The sequence below is a fragment of the Myxine glutinosa genome, chromosome 1 (genome assembly GCF_964187855.1).
Source record: "Myxine glutinosa chromosome 1, kmMyxGlut1.1, whole genome shotgun sequence".
NCBI lineage: Eukaryota > Metazoa > Chordata > Myxini > Myxiniformes > Myxinidae > Myxine > Myxine glutinosa.
This window is the reverse complement of record NC_136261.1, coordinates 205,872,555-205,890,217: the sequence shown is the minus strand read 5'-3', so window position 1 is coordinate 205,890,217 and position 17,663 is coordinate 205,872,555. Positions and strand designations below refer to the sequence as shown.

General features: G+C 47.3%; 2 protein-coding genes across 3 annotated transcripts in view; one reads left to right on the top strand and one right to left on the bottom strand.

Moving 5' to 3' along the window:
• The window catches only part of LOC144890870 (uncharacterized), a 946,020-nt gene that overhangs the window by 279,401 nt on the left and 648,956 nt on the right, over positions 1 to 17,663 (top strand). The window lies entirely within an intron of this gene.
• LOC137433030 (non-POU domain-containing octamer-binding protein) overlaps positions 1 to 17,663 on the bottom strand; it is a 67,862-nt gene that overhangs the window by 15,129 nt on the left and 35,070 nt on the right. For both annotated transcript variants that reach the window (XM_068125426.2, XM_068125435.2), the window contains exon 8: positions 1,369 to 1,426. In XM_068125426.2, the coding sequence (XP_067981527.1) occupies positions 1,369 to 1,426 (58 nt within the window). The remainder of the gene's footprint in view (positions 1 to 1,368; positions 1,427 to 17,663) is intronic.

Sequence of the window (17,663 nt, the reverse complement as noted above, 5' to 3'; positions counted from 1 at the left end):
GTCCCTCTTTTCTTCAGTAACTGAGTTATCACTTGCATCCTGTTCTAACCTGTTCTTACTCTTCTCAATGCAGGAAAGCAAGCAAACATGGGTGTTGCTTTGTAATACAAATCGTGATGCACAGCAGTATTATAATCTTTGGAATATGGAATGCTAATAAAGTGAAAAAACATACACTTGGTGATACCTCCTTGAGTAATCTGCATTATGAATTATAGAAATTATGTGCTGTGCTTTGATATACTTAAAGGAATAAAGCTTAGATTGATAATCTGTGCAAAGATGATATACAATATTACTTTAAAGAAACCATGAAACTGCAAATCCAGACATAATGGAACGTCTCGATTCTTAGTCCTAAAATGCTTATCTTTATGGCTTATGCTGAAATGTAAACCAGATGCTTTTCCGCCGTACTTGTCTGAATCCCTGACCTCTTGTCTGAATTTGAACCCTCATTACTCAAGCCGGACGCCCCAAAGCCCAAAATAATTTCTTTTGTCTCAACAAAACACTATAAAACACAAGATGCAGACCGAATCGGGCAGAAGACCTGCTCGATATGTCGTCTGTAGTCCTGTTTGAGTACGCCGGTATATTACTGTTTAACTGTGTTGTAATCCTTATTATATTCGAGTGAGGCTTCTCCATTGAATTAAATCTTTGACATTGTTCTTGAGGTGTGGACATTCTATTGGTGTACACCCAACCACAACACTGTCTACAACCTACTACATAAAAAACCGGTCCAAGCGGATGGGTGTTTTTTTAGGAGACATCATCTCCGTACTGGATGGCCGTTGGCTCCCGAAGGTAGCTCATCTGTCCTTTGCCAGGTGTTGTTTTTTTAATCCTGCAGGTGTCACAGTCACTCTCTCCACTGGCAAGCCAGTAAGGGTAGTCGGTTTAGTCGCTGACTAGCCGACCATGCGGCAGTTAGCACTGGGTTGCATGTTACCAGTGGCAGTCAAGAGATCAACCTGACGGTCATCTTTAAACTGACTTCTATTCAGGTTCACCATTTCAGCACGTTGGTGCACTGACATCAATATTAATCCAAGGTTGACCTCATCTTCTGCAATCTCAATGAAAAATGCACTTGTTCAACACTTACATTTGAAAGAACTTGTCTCACAAAAATGTTACCGTTATCTTTAAACTGTGAGAAACAAATGCCTTACACACCACATTTGATGTGGATTTCATCATATACCTGCATCACACTGGGGAAAAAAGACAACTGAATCCTAGTAAAAAAACGTGCAAAATAAATCATAACGAGTTTGGACACTTAAACAGAGGAAAAATGGAATCGGTGTAAAGTGAAGAGGACGAGAAGGTAAATGGGTTGAAAATGCGAAGCAAAACCTGCGATGATGCAGATGTAGCTCAAATCTCCTCAAATCTTCCTCGCGCTGCATTAGCTCTGTGATACAGATGAAAACCGTGAATAACCAGGTGTAAAATAACCATTCAGATAAACACATCGCAATAAACTCGTTTTTTGATTAATGAAGTACATAAAAATAACAGAATGTTTGCTAATCACACTGCCCCCACTATGTGATTTAAGCACCATTCCCCTTTTACTCCAATCTTGTCCAAACCTCCTTTCCCTTTCCTCCTCCCTCCCTCCTTCCTACACCATATTTTTGCCCAAACACCCTCCATATAAAAGTTTGCAGATCCATGGGACCATTACACATGGACTGTTTTCATAAGTGACCAACGGTAACGTCCGATTATCTTTTTCTATTCTCAATTCACCACCCACCCAACATGGATGTGAGGAATAAGAAAGAATAGTGTTTCTCAAAACAAGGTTGGTGTTTCACACACACAACACCTTTAATCCTTGCCAAATATTTCCTCAGTCAAAGTCAGAGTAGATGTTTCAAGATGGACAAGCCAGTAAAGTTACATCTGATGGTTACCAGCAATTGGAGCACCACCATGAAAATCATACTTCTTAAGGCTGCTATCTTTGAAACATTTGATAAAAGTAGAATACAATTAACCCTCATCAAACATGGGTCTTCACAATGCGGATTCGTTTATACGCGTGGGAAAAAATATGACCTTTATTTCCTGACTGCGCAAAAACTTGATTGTATGTGGATTTCGATGTGGTGCTGTGACCATGTCATGCACAGAGGTGATGCTCCTGCCATCTTCTACCGCCTTCGCTGTTTTCACTCAGCACAGTGCCATGGTCGAGTGAGCTTGTGCCCAGGAGATTTATTGAATGCAATGTTATTTAGCCGCAGACTGTACCCTTAAACACAGTATGGCACCAAAACGTCAAGCCTCTCCAAGTGTTAGTTGAGTGAACACATCCCATAAGGATATGACAATAGCAGAGAAAAATCATTATTTTAGACAATTTGCGTTGGCTGGATGAGTGTAGCGTCACTCATCCACTTCAACGGACATCAAGGCTGATGATCCCCCAGCACCAAACAATTATCCCCGCCCCCAAAATATAGTGTGTGTTTGTGTGTGTGTGTGTATTCCCTCCGAGGTTTTTATGAACAATACGCTTGCCTGCAGTGATATGTATCGTAAATATATGAAATACGTGTTCGTATGTTATGCTCCGTGGGCACGTTACCCCAATCCCCATTTATCCGATAAGGTCTTAAGCTTGCACAATACGGTTTTGCTGAATGCACCGTTTTCTAGGAACCTAACACGTTGGACAAAGGTTTACGGTATAAAGCTTCTTTTTTGTTTTAGCTCTTCCATACAGCAGCTTGGTAGTGGCATGGGTGAAGCCTCGCTGCAATGCCCTCGCTCGTGTGGGTTCAAGTCCCATGTGGGCATTTTAGTGTGGGCACACAAACAAAATCTGACCAGTTGGGTGTGTGGAAAAACTGGGCCAATCCCATTGCTCGAGTAAACTGTCAATATAATAGGGCATGGCATTTGAAGCCCACCCCCAGACTGTTTCAACTTTGAGGGTATGGGTGCCTGCATATACTCGTGGAGTCTCTGAAACTTCTGACTAAGACTGTGACCTTGACCAAACTGCAGACCATTTAGCTGAGTAATGTGGGAAACACACCTGCCCTGGTGGATGGAGCAGCCTGCAGACATTTACACGAGAAGCATGCCACCAGATGCTTCAGATTCTAATCTTGATGCCATACATAAAAAGAGGACATAGGTTTTTGATTAAGATGTGTGAAAAGTATCTAATAATTTGTAATGGCTGTTCTATTGCCTTTGATGAATGGGACAACTGTACCTTTTTGGTGTGCATTATTCATTTCAGAGTTTGTGTGTCTGGTATAACTACCACGTCCTCAGCTAGAAAGCATGCCTAATTGTCTCAAGTGCCTCGTAGGGTTTATTTTAACCTTTCCTAAGCATCTATCAGTGTTTCGTCCCCTCCTCTTTTCATGTTCATTCATTAAATTGTTTATCCCACTGTCAGTTCTGTCTTGCTCTTTAAGGAAGGCGAGGAAGATCACCACTCCTCAAACCTTTTCTTGAAGGGCTGAACCGTGCGCTCACAACGATACCGAGTTTGACCCTGGGAGAGCCGTTTTGCGCCGGCAAAGGCGCCTTGTTTTCCGTGATGACCATGTCGTGCTGCATAGATTACCATAAATTATAATATATTACCGGCGGTGCGTTCCGTGACGTCACGGCTCACTTAATTGCAATTATCTCTGGGATTCCTTGGCCGAATCGTACCAACTTCTATATATATTGTTGCGGATATGAGGATTGTGTTTTTTTATTGTGTGAATTATTATTATTGTTTATTCTGCGCCTCCTGCCTCCGGAGCTGTGTAAAGGTCAAAGGGCATCCCATAATTAGTCCATAAAGCATCCACACCACAGCCAATCATAGAATACCCCTGTTCGATAGTTATATCTTATTCTGTGTTTTAGGGTAAGGCTGTGTCTCCCATTAATTGAAGTACTCCATTGCACCAGTGAAAGAGATAGATTCCCTTCATTCCCATTCCCAAAACCTCCATTCCCCCTTTTCGTCGTTTGGCAATTACCTCCCCTCCAATAACCGCCATTGACCACGAGGCAGGGTCGGAGAAGAAAGGCGTGTCTCCACCTCGTCATAGAGGGGAGGAGTGAGCCAGCCCCACTCGACCAACCATGAGCCAGGGGTTTGGCTAGAGAGGGCGGAGGAAGAGCGATCGGGGAGGTTCGCAAAGGTTGAGGGGCGGGGCCTATATAACCCACAGCGCGACGCTCCCCAAGCAGTCGAGCTTTGAAGAAGAAAGAGAGGCGCTGAGAGGAGGGAATGAGCAGGCGTGACCGCAGCTAAAATCCGCAGCGCGACGCTCCCAAAAGAGAAGCTGAGACAAGCTTTGAGAGATGAGCTTTGACCGGCAGACAAAAGGGAGCCCAAGCCGTTGAGAAGAGAGAGGGTCCAAGAAGCAGAGCTGAGTTGTGTGGTTTTGGTCGTCAGTGGTTGCGTTGTGGTGGTCAGTGGTTGCGTTAGTTGCGTTGAGTTGTCGGTGGTGAGGAGTGATTGGACCAAGAGAACATAGAGAACATCCAAGGAGAGGACATCCCAGAAAGTACAAAGCCTGCTGTATTCCAGGAAAAGCAGCGGCGGCCACAGCAGCAACCACACTCAACAGCCGCTTGGGGCCTGGACGGCGGTTTTGAGCAGGGCCGCGAAGGAACGGCGGCTGCTAAACGCGCCGATCGTGCTGCACAATACAGCTCCAAGCCATCCTCTCCTTCCAGCCAATTCCTATCATCATTCCCCGTGTGAGTCGTCTTTGTTTGTTCTGTCCTGGGTAGGTAATTAAGTCTGTATAAGCTAGTATTTTCCCTGTGTCTCTAAAAGCTTCTGTATATTATTTTCTTATCTTTCCTTCTCCTTGGTTATTTTGAGCCTGTAAATAGTAAATAAATTTAGTAGTATTTTCAACCCTTTTCTCGTCTTCTTATTCCTTTTCTTCACATCCGTCGTCTTTGTCTTTTCCCTGATTGAATAGCTGTGGCGCGATACGGCCAACGTCTGGGTGAATCGGGTGAGTCGGGGAACAATTGTTCGGTCGCGGAGCCTTCGCTCGGCAAACAACATCCTTAACCGCGTACCCTAACAATATAAAGCAGTAAAGCAGTACTGCAATATAAAGCAGTAAAGTTCCCCTCCCCTCCTCTTCTCCCTCCCCTCCTCCTCCCGGCAATGCCGGGTACTTCTGCTAGTATAATATATACATATATATATATATATATATACGAGCAAGTATGTTTGTTTGTCCTCTTATTACTCGAGAATTACTCATCGCAGAGAAAAACCAAAGGCATATTCGGAATCAGTACGTCTCAGAGCAACTACAGCACACCTTAAATTTAAAAAAACTTCGGATTTTAAAATTAGCGTATTAGCGCAGAAACGCGAGCAGAAGAGGGAGGGAATCGAAGGGAGGGAGCGCAGCGCTCCCTCTAGCGCTTCGCAGCGCCAGCGCTTCTGTTAGCGTAATTAGCGTATTTCGGAACGTTAATTTTTGAACTTCATTATTCGGAATCAGTATGTCCCAGAGAAACTTCGTAATGTTAATTTTTCAACTTCATCCGATTGACATGGGACCAACGGCATGTGACAGAGAGTGAAACATACATGCTACATTTATTTGACGACAATGAGTTCCGACTTCCGGGTTCGTGCCGCCAACCCTGTTAGGCGCCTCTTGCGGCACACAGGGAATTACCAGTGAACTGGTACTCAATTTGCCGACCTCGGTAGGATGACAGGCTGAGTCAACCCCCCTGGTGTTAAGGGAGAGGAGGAGGGGAGGGGGAAGAGGAGGGGAGGGGAACAGGGGGAGGGGGAGGGGGAGGGGGGAGGGGGAAGGGGGGAGGGGGGAGGGGGAAGGGGGGAGAGGGGGAAGGGGGGAAGGGGGGAGGGGGAGGTGAAGGGGGCAGGGGAAGGGGGGAGGGGCGCTTCTTCCCCTGGGCACCCCCACACCCTCCCCTCTCCTCCCCCCTCCCCCCTGTTCCCCTCCCCCTCCCCTCCTCTTCCCCCTCCCCTCCTCTTCCCCCTCCCCTCCTCTTCCCCCCTCCCCTCCTCCTCCTCCCTGTTCCATCCCTCCTCTCCCCCTCCCCTCCTCTCCCCTCCCTCCCCCTCCCCCCCTCCCCCCCCACCCCCCTCCCCCCTCCCCCCCCCCCGTTCCCCTCTCCCCTCCTCTTCTCCCTCCCCTCCTCCTCCCGGCAATGCCGGGTACTTCTGCTAGTATAATATATACATATATATATATATATATATATATATATATATATATATATATAATATATACATATACGAGGGTGTGTTCAAAAAGTATCCGACCTTTGTTCATAAAAACTACTCGTATCCAGATACAACAAACTTATACTAATCTCCTTCAAAGTAGTCCCCTTGGGCTGCCACAGACTTCTCCCAACGGTTTCTGCCACTGTCGGAAGCAGCGCTGTAACGCCTCTTTTGGGATGGCGCGCAGCTGGTCCGTCGCATTCCGCATGATGTCTTCTCTGGACTGAAATCTGGTCCCTTTCAGAGGGGCATTTTCAGCTTGGAGAAAAGCCAGAAGTCACACGGAGCCATGTCGGGAGAGTAGGGAGCCTGACGAAGCACAGGTGTGGTTGTGTTTGGCCAGGAAACTCTGTATCAAATGTGAAGAATGGGCGGGTGCGTTATCGTGATGGAGCTGCCAATTGCCCGCTGCCCACAGGTCCGCCGTTTGCGTCGCACAGCGTCACGAAGGCGGACGCAGAACCTCTTGGTAATACTCCTTGGTGATGGTTTGTGCCGTGTGGTACGTACTTGTGATGAACCACGCCACTGGAGTCGAAGAAGACGGTCAGCATGACTTTGACATTGCTGCGGACCTGCCTTGCTTTTTTTGGCCTCGGGGATGTTGGATGCTTCCATTGTGATGACTGCAACTTGGTTTCTGGGTCGTACCCATAAACCCAGGACTCATCGCCAGTGATCACTGTGTTGAGGAAGCTGGGATCGCTGTTCACAGTCTCCAGCATGTCCTGTGCGATCTCCAAACGGACTTGCTTCTGCTCAATCGTTAGCAGCTTTGGTACGAACTTCGCTGAGATTCTCCTGAAGCCCAAATCCTCCTTCATAATGGAATGAACGGATCCAATGCTGACGCCCACCTCGTCTGCAAGTTCTCTGATCGTGATTCGATGATCCTGCATCACCAGGGTCCTCAATTGGTCAATGACGATCTCATTTCGGGATGTTGAGGGCCTACCCGAACGTGCTTCACTCTCCACTGATGTGTGGCCATCTTTGAAGCGGTTGTACCACTCCTTTATCTGTGTGGTGCTCATTGCTTCGTCCCCGAAGGCCTGTTGAATCTTGCGGATCGTTTCCACTTGGGAATCGCCAAGCTTTACACAAAATTTGATGCAGTAGCGTTGTTCAAGTTTTTCCGTCATTTTGTCAAAAACGAAAATCCGACGGCGCTCACTTACACTTCCTCACTCATCGGCGGTCTGCCGTCGAATGACAACTTCTGCAGGTGGGAAAAAATTCACGCATGCGCATTAGGATCGCCTACATACGTGCACCAATCAACGCCTCCCTAGCTTCATTTGTTTACGCACGACAAATTAAGGTCGCATACTTTTTGAACACACCTCGTATATATATAATATATACATATATATATATAATATATACATATATATATATATATATATAATATATACATATATATATATAATATATACATATATATATATATAATATTGTTGCGGATATGGGATTTGGCCTCCATCCATATCCGCTTGTAAATATTCCCCTATTTCCCCAATACTCCCCAACTATCCCCAATCCCCCATTCCCTAGTCCCATTGTCTGTAAACAACACTCTATAGAACCGACCTTCCCCTTTTTCCCCCATTAAATGTCGTGCCCAGGTCCACCGCATCTCACGTAGACAACTTTCGGACATCTTGCTAGTTATTCTTAGTCTATGTCAGTTAAGGACTCGTTTCCATTAATTCTGACTCTTCGTTGCACCAGAATGTGATTGTATGGCACCAGTAGTGAGTTTAGGACCTCCCAATACCTCCCAATACCTCCCCCCCAACCTCATCTCCGCATCCTCCCATCATCTCATGGAACAACAACAACTACAACCAAAGCGGGGGCGGCGCGGCCGCGGTGCGGGGAGTGGGCGTCCTCACTCCGGCTCGGTTAGCCGCCATGGCCCATGTGCTCCAGGTTACGGGGTTACCACGAAGGGGCTGGCTGTCAGCTCCTCGTCAAGGGCGGAGCCCGGTAACCCCCCCGCACCCAATGAGAAGCAACGGGCTGATTCCATCTGGGGCGGAGCTAACGAGCCGAGGGCGTGTCACTCCCCGCCGGATATACGCAGCCACTTACCGGACGTGAAGGGAGATGCGCCCCCAGCTTGGAAAGACAAGTCGCGACCTCCGAGCGCTGAGAGACCTCCCGCATCTCTGGACCGGACCGGGTCGATTCTGCCCCTGAGCCAAGAGTGCACCTTGAGCCATCGACTACCCGCCTTCCTTGCCATCAATCCCCGTGTGAGTCAGTCTTGTCCCGTTTATCTGTCGTCTGTCGGGGCTAAGATAAGACCGTGTTTAAGTGCCCACCTTTCTATGCTGTCTCTCTTGTCTTTGTAATCTAACCTTCCGCAATATTATAACCTCCTCCGGAGGTCTTGAGAACCGTACCCCTTGTGTCGTTGCCTTAATCCCAGCCGTTGTGTCCTTTTCCTTCATTGATTTAGCATAGCGCGATTCGGCCAACGTTCGAGTGTAATCGGGTAACTTGTGCGAACACGGCGGCCATTCCGCTCGGCCCAGCATAACATCTTAATAAGTCGTGTCCGTAACAATATATACATATATATATAATATATACATATATATATATATATATTGTTGCGGATATGAGATTGGCATCCATCCATATCCGCTTGTAAATATTCCCCTATTTCCTCAGTACTTCCCAACTATCCCCAATTCCCCATTCCCTAGTCCCATTTTCTGTAAACAACACTCTGTAGACCCGACCTTCCCCTATTTCCCCCATTAAATGTCGCATCCAGGTCCACCGCATCTCACGTAGACAACTATAGGACATCTTGCTAGTTATTCTTAGTCTATATGTCAGTTAAGGACTCGTTTCCATTAATTCTGACTCTTCGTTGCACCAGAATGTGATTGTATGGCACCGTTAGGAAGTTTAGGACCTCCCAATACCTCCCCGCAGCTCTTCCTCATGGTACAACAACAACAACAACAACAACAGCGGCGGCGGCGCGGGGAGTGTGCGTCCTCACTCCGGCTTGGTTGGTAGGGGGTGTTGAAAGGGCACCAAGCCTTTCCAACGAGCCGCCATCGAGCATGTGCTCGACGGGGTTACCACGTAGGGGCTCGCTGTCAGCTCCTCGTCAAGGGCGGAGCCCGGTAACCCCCCGCACCCAATAGAAGCGGCGGACCGCTGCCATCTGGGGCGGAGCCAACGAGCCGAGGGCGTGTGACTCCCCGCTGAGCATGCGCAGGAAGAGGGAGGTGACGTCAGATGCGCCCTCAGCTTGGAGAGAGAAGACGCCAGCCCCGAGCGCTGCAATACCTCCCCGCATCTCTGGACCGGACCGTGTTTGATTCTGTCCCTGAGCCAAGGTGCACCTTGTGCTATCAACCGACCTGTCCTTCCTTGCCATCAATCCCTGTGTAAGTCAGTCTTGTTCCGTTTGTCTGTGGTCTGTCGGGGATAAGATAAGACTGTAACTAAGTGCCCATCTTTTCTGTGCTTTACCTCATACCTTGTAATCTACCCCTTTTCTCCACCACCAATTATATCCTCCTCCGGAGGTCTTGAGAACTGTACCCCTTGTGTCGTTTCATTTATCCCAGTCGTTGTGTCTTTTCCATCATTGATTTAGCATAGCGCGACCAGGTCAACGTCGGGTGGAATCGGGTGAGTTGGGGAAGAATCGGGGGAATTGTTAGGTCGCGGCAATACCACCGCTCGGTAAATAACATCAAATCCGCGATTAGTAACAACTGGTGTCGAGGAGTGAGATCGGACCCGAAGCGCGCTTAACGCGCTCAAAATTACAAGTGACCGAAATTTGTTTTGTTGTAAAATAAAAACCCGAATTTTGAAAGTCGCGCTATGGCAGATCAAGACGGCTGGGTTCCGGTAGATGAGAGTGAGGCAGGGTCGATCCAGGACCAAATTGAGGGACATGAGGAGAGCGAAGCAGTGAGGGCGGCAGGTTCGCAAAATGGCGTCCTCGCGCACGAGGTTGCGGGCGCGCAAAATGGCGCCTCGCACATTGCTACGGCGGCCGCACCCGCTGCACAAGTGGGAGGGATGGCCCAAATGCAGGCCCTCATGGAGCAATTTATGGTACAAATGCAGGCGTCCCTCAACCTGCAGAAGGACGATATGAGGGCTAATAGTGAGCAAATGAGGGCTGATAGTGAGCGATTGGGTGAGCGATTGGAGGGCCAAATGGGGGTAATGAGGGACGAAGCGAGGGGTACCGGTGAGGGGTTAGAACAAAGGATGGGGACCCAGATCGGAGAGTTAGGGAGTAGAATAGAGGGATTAGACAATAGATTAGGGGAAATACAGGAGGGGTTAATGGGGGTAGAAAACAGAATGGCCGCTCAAGAGAATCAAATGGAAGGGATGCAAAAGGGGTTAGAGGGGTTAGAAAACAGTATGGAAGGCAAATTGAGGGACATGAGGGACCAAGCGGAAAGGGAAGTTTAAAAAATGGGGCAGCAGATAGAGGGGGTCAGAATGGGGGTAGAAACTAAATTGGATGCTCACAGGGAGGAAATGGAGCAGATGAGGGTGGCATCTGGGCAGGAGATGCAAGTGATGGGAGAGGAGATCAGAAGAGGTGTGAGTGAGGAGGTCGGAGGAGTGCGCGAGGATGTGAGGCACTGTAAGGAGCGCATGGAGAAGGAGGTGAGAAAGGGGACTGTAAAATTGCAAGGTGGTATAGAGGAGTTGACACTGGGAGTAGAACAACTGACAGTGGGACAAAAGGAGTTGGGGGGACCAGGTAAAGAAGAACACAGCGGTAATAGAGGGTTTAAAATCGACACAGAAGGAGATGAAAAAGGACGTAGGGGTAATTAAAAAAGAGTGTCAGACGGTACATGAGGACCTGACGAGGAAAATGAACAAGGTGGTAGAGGTGATGGAGGTTAAAGAGCGGGAGGTGCGGGAGCACATATAAAAAAATAAGGTGGAGTTAGAGGAAGAACTTAAGGGGGCGCACGAGGAGATGAAGGAGGTGAAGCAGAAATTAGAAGAAGTGGAAGAAGGGGTGAGCGAAATTAAGAAGCGACGGAGAGAGGATAAGAAAGAGATAAAGGAGGAAGTAAAAGAATTGGTCCAAAGTCTGTGTTCGGATCGTGATGATGTGCTCATTAACCGGATGAGGGATTCGCAGGTGATGGAGGAGAAGCGAAGAGAAAGAGGACCCGGTGTAAGTGGTGACCAATATGGTCGTGCGTATGATGCGCCAGGTGATTTAATAAGCTTGGGGGTCGAGATAGACCCGGATGTTCGTGAGAGGCCAAGAGTGAGGTGTATGGCTGGTCCGGAGGGTATGGAACGAGGGTGCGAGCGAGAGGGTCCGGTGATGGGAGAGGTGCGAGGTGTGAGTGAGCAAGGTTGTGGTGGTATGGAATGGGTAGCGGGTTGCGGAAGTGTGACCCATGCATCGACACCAACAGGGGTAGTTTCTAGAGGGACAGGGGAGGCACGTGAGCCCCTTGGGGGTAATGTACTGTGGGGGGGCCCGGCCGGTTCGGCCCCGCGCTGACCCCGCAAGGGGCGACGCACGGGGTCCGGCAGGCGGGCAACGACTCGCATACGAGGTGGTCCCACAGGGTCCCACTCGCGCCGTATGACGGTGGGTAAGGGTGGCATCCCTGCCACCCTTCCCATGAGTGGGGCAAATGCGCTATAGTTTATGGGGTGTATGGCAGTGAAAACTAGCCCGGGTGGGTTAGGATATTGTGTGTAGGGATCTAGAAGAGATGACATTAGGTAACGTTAAGGTTTAGATAGTGACTGATACCTGTAGTGGGGACGCAGATAGATTAGAGTGGATGATAATGACGAGGGAGTGCAATAGTTTAAAGGGACGACTGGGAAGCGCAAGTTTCAGAGGGGAGTAGTTAGATGAGATGATGCTGTGTGAGAACTGGACAGGTGTGTGGAGCAGTGTATGAGTAGTGAGTGTTGTGGATCAGCGCGAATGCGCTTGGGGAAGAGAAGGGTGCAGGCGGCACCAAGTATGAGAGCACAGGTGTGCAAGTACAGGTGTGTGGAATACATGGAGTATTGGAATGAGTGGTGTGGAGAGAGTGGGAGTAAGTGGTACGGAGTGGTGTGCATGGTGCGAAGGTGTGGATGGGGGAAGAGTGGACCCCTTTCACGAGTACCCGGGGCGGGTAGTGCAAGTGTTAGGTAGAGGGTACAGGTAAATTGTGGTTGGATATTGGCATTTGTGGTGCGGTTGCAGAATGGTATTGTGGATGGGTGCATTAGTGTTGTGGAAATGGCTGGGCGTGTAGCCTGTTAGTGTGTGTAGTTGGTTGGGCACTCCACCACTGTGAGGATGTCGGCCAGGTGAGGCTGCAGGTGGGCTCTGGGAGCCGTTAGTGTCAGTGGGTGCCTGAGGATCCCGGGTGTGGATCGGGCAGCCCGTGCCAGAGAGGGCACTGAGGAGGTGAGAGTGCGAGAGGGCCTTCCCCAGTTAGTTAGGTTAGGGTGAGGAGCAGGTAAGCTCGGGTGGCAACTACAGTGGTGGAGGTGTGCAGGTGGGTAGACCTGCTGGGAGAGCTACACGTCACAGCCCAGAAATTGTGCGAGGGCACCGGGAGATGAATCGGGGGAGTAAGACCCCAAATTGAGAAGCACCACAGTTTGGTCAATGGGAATTGGTTTTTAGAACCCATAGTGTAAGTTGGCCAATGGATTGGCAGGGAAAGACCCCGGGTAATGTAAAGTTGTTAAAGTCATTTAGGAAATAGTTAGGATTGACGAACCTGTCGCACCATACGCAGCCACTTACCTGTGGTGATGATGACTCCACACCTGTGTTCCTTTGTTCTGTGTTGCAGGAAGTGAGAATTGCTGTGTGGATTTGTGAGACGCATCACGACGTGGATGAGACATTGGGGTGATTCCATCTCTCCCTCCCTAGGAGGGACTGATGATGAATTGGTGATGGCAAATTTTGATGTTGAGTTGGAGATGGCAAATTTTGATGAGAGTTGGAAATGGCAAATTTGATTGGTTAGGAGGGAAAGAAGACGAATTTGGTTTATGGGAGGAACGGGGAAGACAGTAGGGACGGTTGTTGATGTGTAAAGTAGATGTTTATGGGTAGTGTTGTGTTTTGTGGATACAGTAAGGGGTAAGGGAGGGGCAATGTAGGTTACCTGGTGGGGGGGGGGGGGGGCGTACGGTAGGAACGTACCTGTCTCACCTGGTTCCCATGTGCCCCCAGTGTGCATTACCTTATATTGCGTGCACTTTTGCGCCCTTACCACCTTACTCACTTGTTTCTTTTGTCTCCCACCTCCGAGGATCTGGCTTTGGGGCAGAGAGAGAGGAGAGAGAGAGGTGCTGGCTCCGCAGTTGTGGGCCTGTACTTTCGCTGCTTGCTGCCTGGATCGATACACCATATGGACCGCAATTTTTGTGGCCGCCCACCATGGACCGCAGTTCTTTTGCGGGCAAGCACCACCCGTTGATGGACCTCTGGGTCAACGTGGCACCTATGCCATACAGGTGAACCACTTATAGTTGGCCCCCCTGACGGCCACAATTTAGAAATGGACGCGGTTGGCGCCTTTCTTTATTCCTAAAGAAGCCAGAAGGCCAAGAGAAGGCAAGACCAGCGGCAGAACATCGGCCGGCTGCGACACCACCGGTGACTATGAACACTTTATTGGTGCACCGGATGGTGCTGACTGTGTGTATGGGGTGGTGCTTTTGGTGCTTGGATGGGGTGCTCTGCACATTATTAAAGGCCGTAAAGCCACAGGGCACTCGTGGGTTGGTGTATCGATGCTGGCATGCGTGCTCTCTCTCTATGCATAACATCTGCATGTGTTCCTCAAAGAACAGGTCCTGGATCGTAGTGTAAATATCAGTGTAGTCTTGTATAAATGATGCTCCCTACCGGCTGTATGTTTAGTTTGAGGATTCTTTCCGCGATTCGGTTATCCTGTGGGTGTGTTTCTGTGAGGAGAAGGGTGCAACGTCGCAGGGGGACATATTTACTCATTTGTGAACATCTGTAAAACTGTCGCACTCAGGGTTGAGTTAATAGTAGCGGGAACTACATCTGAGTGCCACACTAAAGTAAGTAAAAATTTATCGGGTCGGGACGCCCCGAGGTAGAGAAGGGTGCAATGTTGCGGATATGAGATTGGCATCCATCCATATCCGCTTGTAAATATTCCCCTATTTCCTCAGTACTTCCCAACTATCCCCAATTCCCCATTCCCTAGTCCCATTTTCTGTAAACAACACTCTGTAGACCCGACCTTCCCCTATTTCCCCCATTAAATGTCGCATCCAGGTCCACCGCATCTCACGTAGACAACTATAGGACATCTTGCTAGTTATTCTTAGTCTATGTCAGTTAAGGACTCGTTTCCATTAATTCTGACTCTTCGTTGCACCAGAATGTGATTGTATGGCACCGTTAGGAAGTTTAGGACCTCCCAATACCTCCCCGCAGCTCTTCCTCATGGTACAACAACAACAACAACAACAACAACAACAACAGCGGCGGCGGCGCGGGGAGTGTGCGTCCTCACTCCGGCTTGGTTGGTAGGGGGTGTTGAAAGGGCACCAAGCCTTTCCAACGAGCCGCCATCGAGCATGTGCTCGACGGGGTTACCACGTAGGGGCTCGCTGTCAGCTCTTCGTCAAGGGCGGAGCCCGGTAACCCCCCGCACCCAATAGAAGCGGCGGACCGCTCCCATCTGGGGCGGAGCCAACGAGCCGAGGGCGTGTGACTCCCCGCTGAGCATGCGCAGGAAGAGGGAGGTGACGTCAGATGCGCCCTCAGCTTGGAGAGAGAAGACGCCACCTCCGAGCGCTGCAATACCTCCCCGCATCTCTGGACCGGACCGTGTTTGATTCTGTCCCTGAGCCAAGGTGCACCTTGTGCTATCAACCGACCTGTCCTTCCTTGCCATCAATCCCTGTGTAAGTCAGTTTTGTTCCGTTGTCTGTGGTCTGTCGGGGATAAGATAAGACTGTAACTAAGTGCCCATCTTTTCTGTGCTTTACCTCATACCTTGTAATCTACCCCTTTTCTCCACCACCAATTATATCCTCCTCCGGAGGTCTTGAGAACTGTACCCCTTGTGTCGTTTCATTTATCCCAGTCGTTGTGTCTTTTCCATCATTGATTTAGCATAGCGCGACCAGGTCAACGTCGGGTGGAATCGGGTGAGTTGGGAAGAATCTGGGGAATTGTTAGGTCGCGGCAATACCACCGCTCGGTAAATAACATCAAATCCGCGATCCGTAACAATATATATATAATATATATACATATACAGTCATCCCTCGCTATATCGCGCTTCACTTTTCGCGGCTTCGTTACATCGCGGGTTTTTCTCGCTGGTATATGTAAAATTATATATCGGATTTTTCATTATATCGCGGGATTCTGCGGCCTCTAGGTATTTTTATTTTTTTAGATTTTAATTATTTTTGCGGTAAAATAAGCATTTTCTAGCCTAAAAAATTAATAATAATATAAATAAAAATATAACACATTATTAAAACCTATATTAAAAGAATATTACAGTAAATCGAAATAAAATACGCATTATAAATGAGTAGACAAAGAATCGCGCATTTTGAAAGTCCCGTATTCTGGGGGTAATTAACTTGTCCATGATTCTGGGGGTAATTAACCCATCCGTAAGGAGGGTTCTTGGACGGTTCTTCGCTACTTTAAGTAATTTGCAAGGTTGATGCCAAACTGTGTCCTGCAGTTTAATGATCAATATGGTTTTAAGAGTCATCATACTTTGGGTAACCTCTAATTTACAATAACTTATGTTTACAACTTAGAGACACATGATCATGATGACGATTTCGATGATGTTGTCTAAAGCTGCAATTAAATTAAGTCGCTGAGTAACATGAATGACCAAGGTTGTGGAGGATGGGATTTTCGGTCATTACCTTTTGATACAGATGAGATATCTGCTTCATCACTGCATCAGATCAGGAATAACCACCCTCCTCACCTCCTCTCCACCCCCCACTGCTTCCTACAAATTAACCATCAGGAAGCTGCTGCATATGCAAGAGGAAGCTAATGCATTTCTTATTAATTTTCAAAATTAATCATCATCTCTATTTTGAATAGCTCATGAAGACTTCTTTATGCTTAGGCCTCAGGTTTGATTAAAGGCACTTTTGTCAATTATTGCCTTTTGCTTTCAAAAACACAATTTGCATCAATGTAAATACTTTGTTGTACTGTACTTGTGTAGTTCCATGATCATATGTGTATGTTTGTTTGTTAATTAATTGCAATTATAAAAGAACTTGCATCAATGTACTGTACAGCTATATATACACGTACAAATATTTTTCTAATACGTAAGGACTAAGGATGGGTCTCAAAAGTGTGTTTAAGAGTGTAGAAAGGGTTCATAAGAGCGTGGGAAAGGTTTATAAGAGTATGGGGAGGGTTTTAAAGACTTAAAATATATAAAAATAATAGAATAAATATATGGTTTCTACTTCGCGGATTTTCACCTATCACGGGGGGTTCTGGAACGTAACCCCCGCGATAAACGAGGGATCATTGTATATACTAGGGCATGCCCGTACTATATCTATATCTATCTATATCTAAAATTATATCCCCCCCCTCTATTTACATGAAATGGTTTGGTCCAAAGCGAACGGCTTGCGAGTACGGTGACAATCCCCCCCCTCTATTTACATGAAATGGTTTGGTCCATTCGCAAAGCCAAAGCGAACGGCAGTTACGAATCGCAGTTACGATGAATCGCAAAGTAGTTTTAATTAGTTTTAAAACATAGTTTAACGCCAACATAGTTTGCCAACGTGAAATAAATGAATACGCTCTCAAATGTGCCGTCCGAGGCAGAGTCTGTTCGCCACGTTCGGCACACGTGATAGCTCGCTGCTCTCTGATTGGTTGAATCGTTTTTTGGACATAGCTCGGTAACTACTTCTGCGATAATTTAAAACCTTGAAAAGGCACATCCTCGGGTCCCCAGCAATATACCTGGCAAGTTTCAAGTATATCGGACCGGTAGTTGTCGAGAAACAGCGGTCACAGACAAACATACATACAAACATACATACAAACATACACACAGAGATTAGTGGAATTATAGATAGATAATATATACAAATATATATATAATATATACATATATATATATAATATAATATACACATATATAATATATAATATATACATATATATATATATAATATATACATATATATATATATAATATATACATATAATATATACATATATATATATAATATATACATATATATATATATAATATATACATATATATATATAATATATACATATATATATATATATATATATAATATATACATATATATATATATATATAAT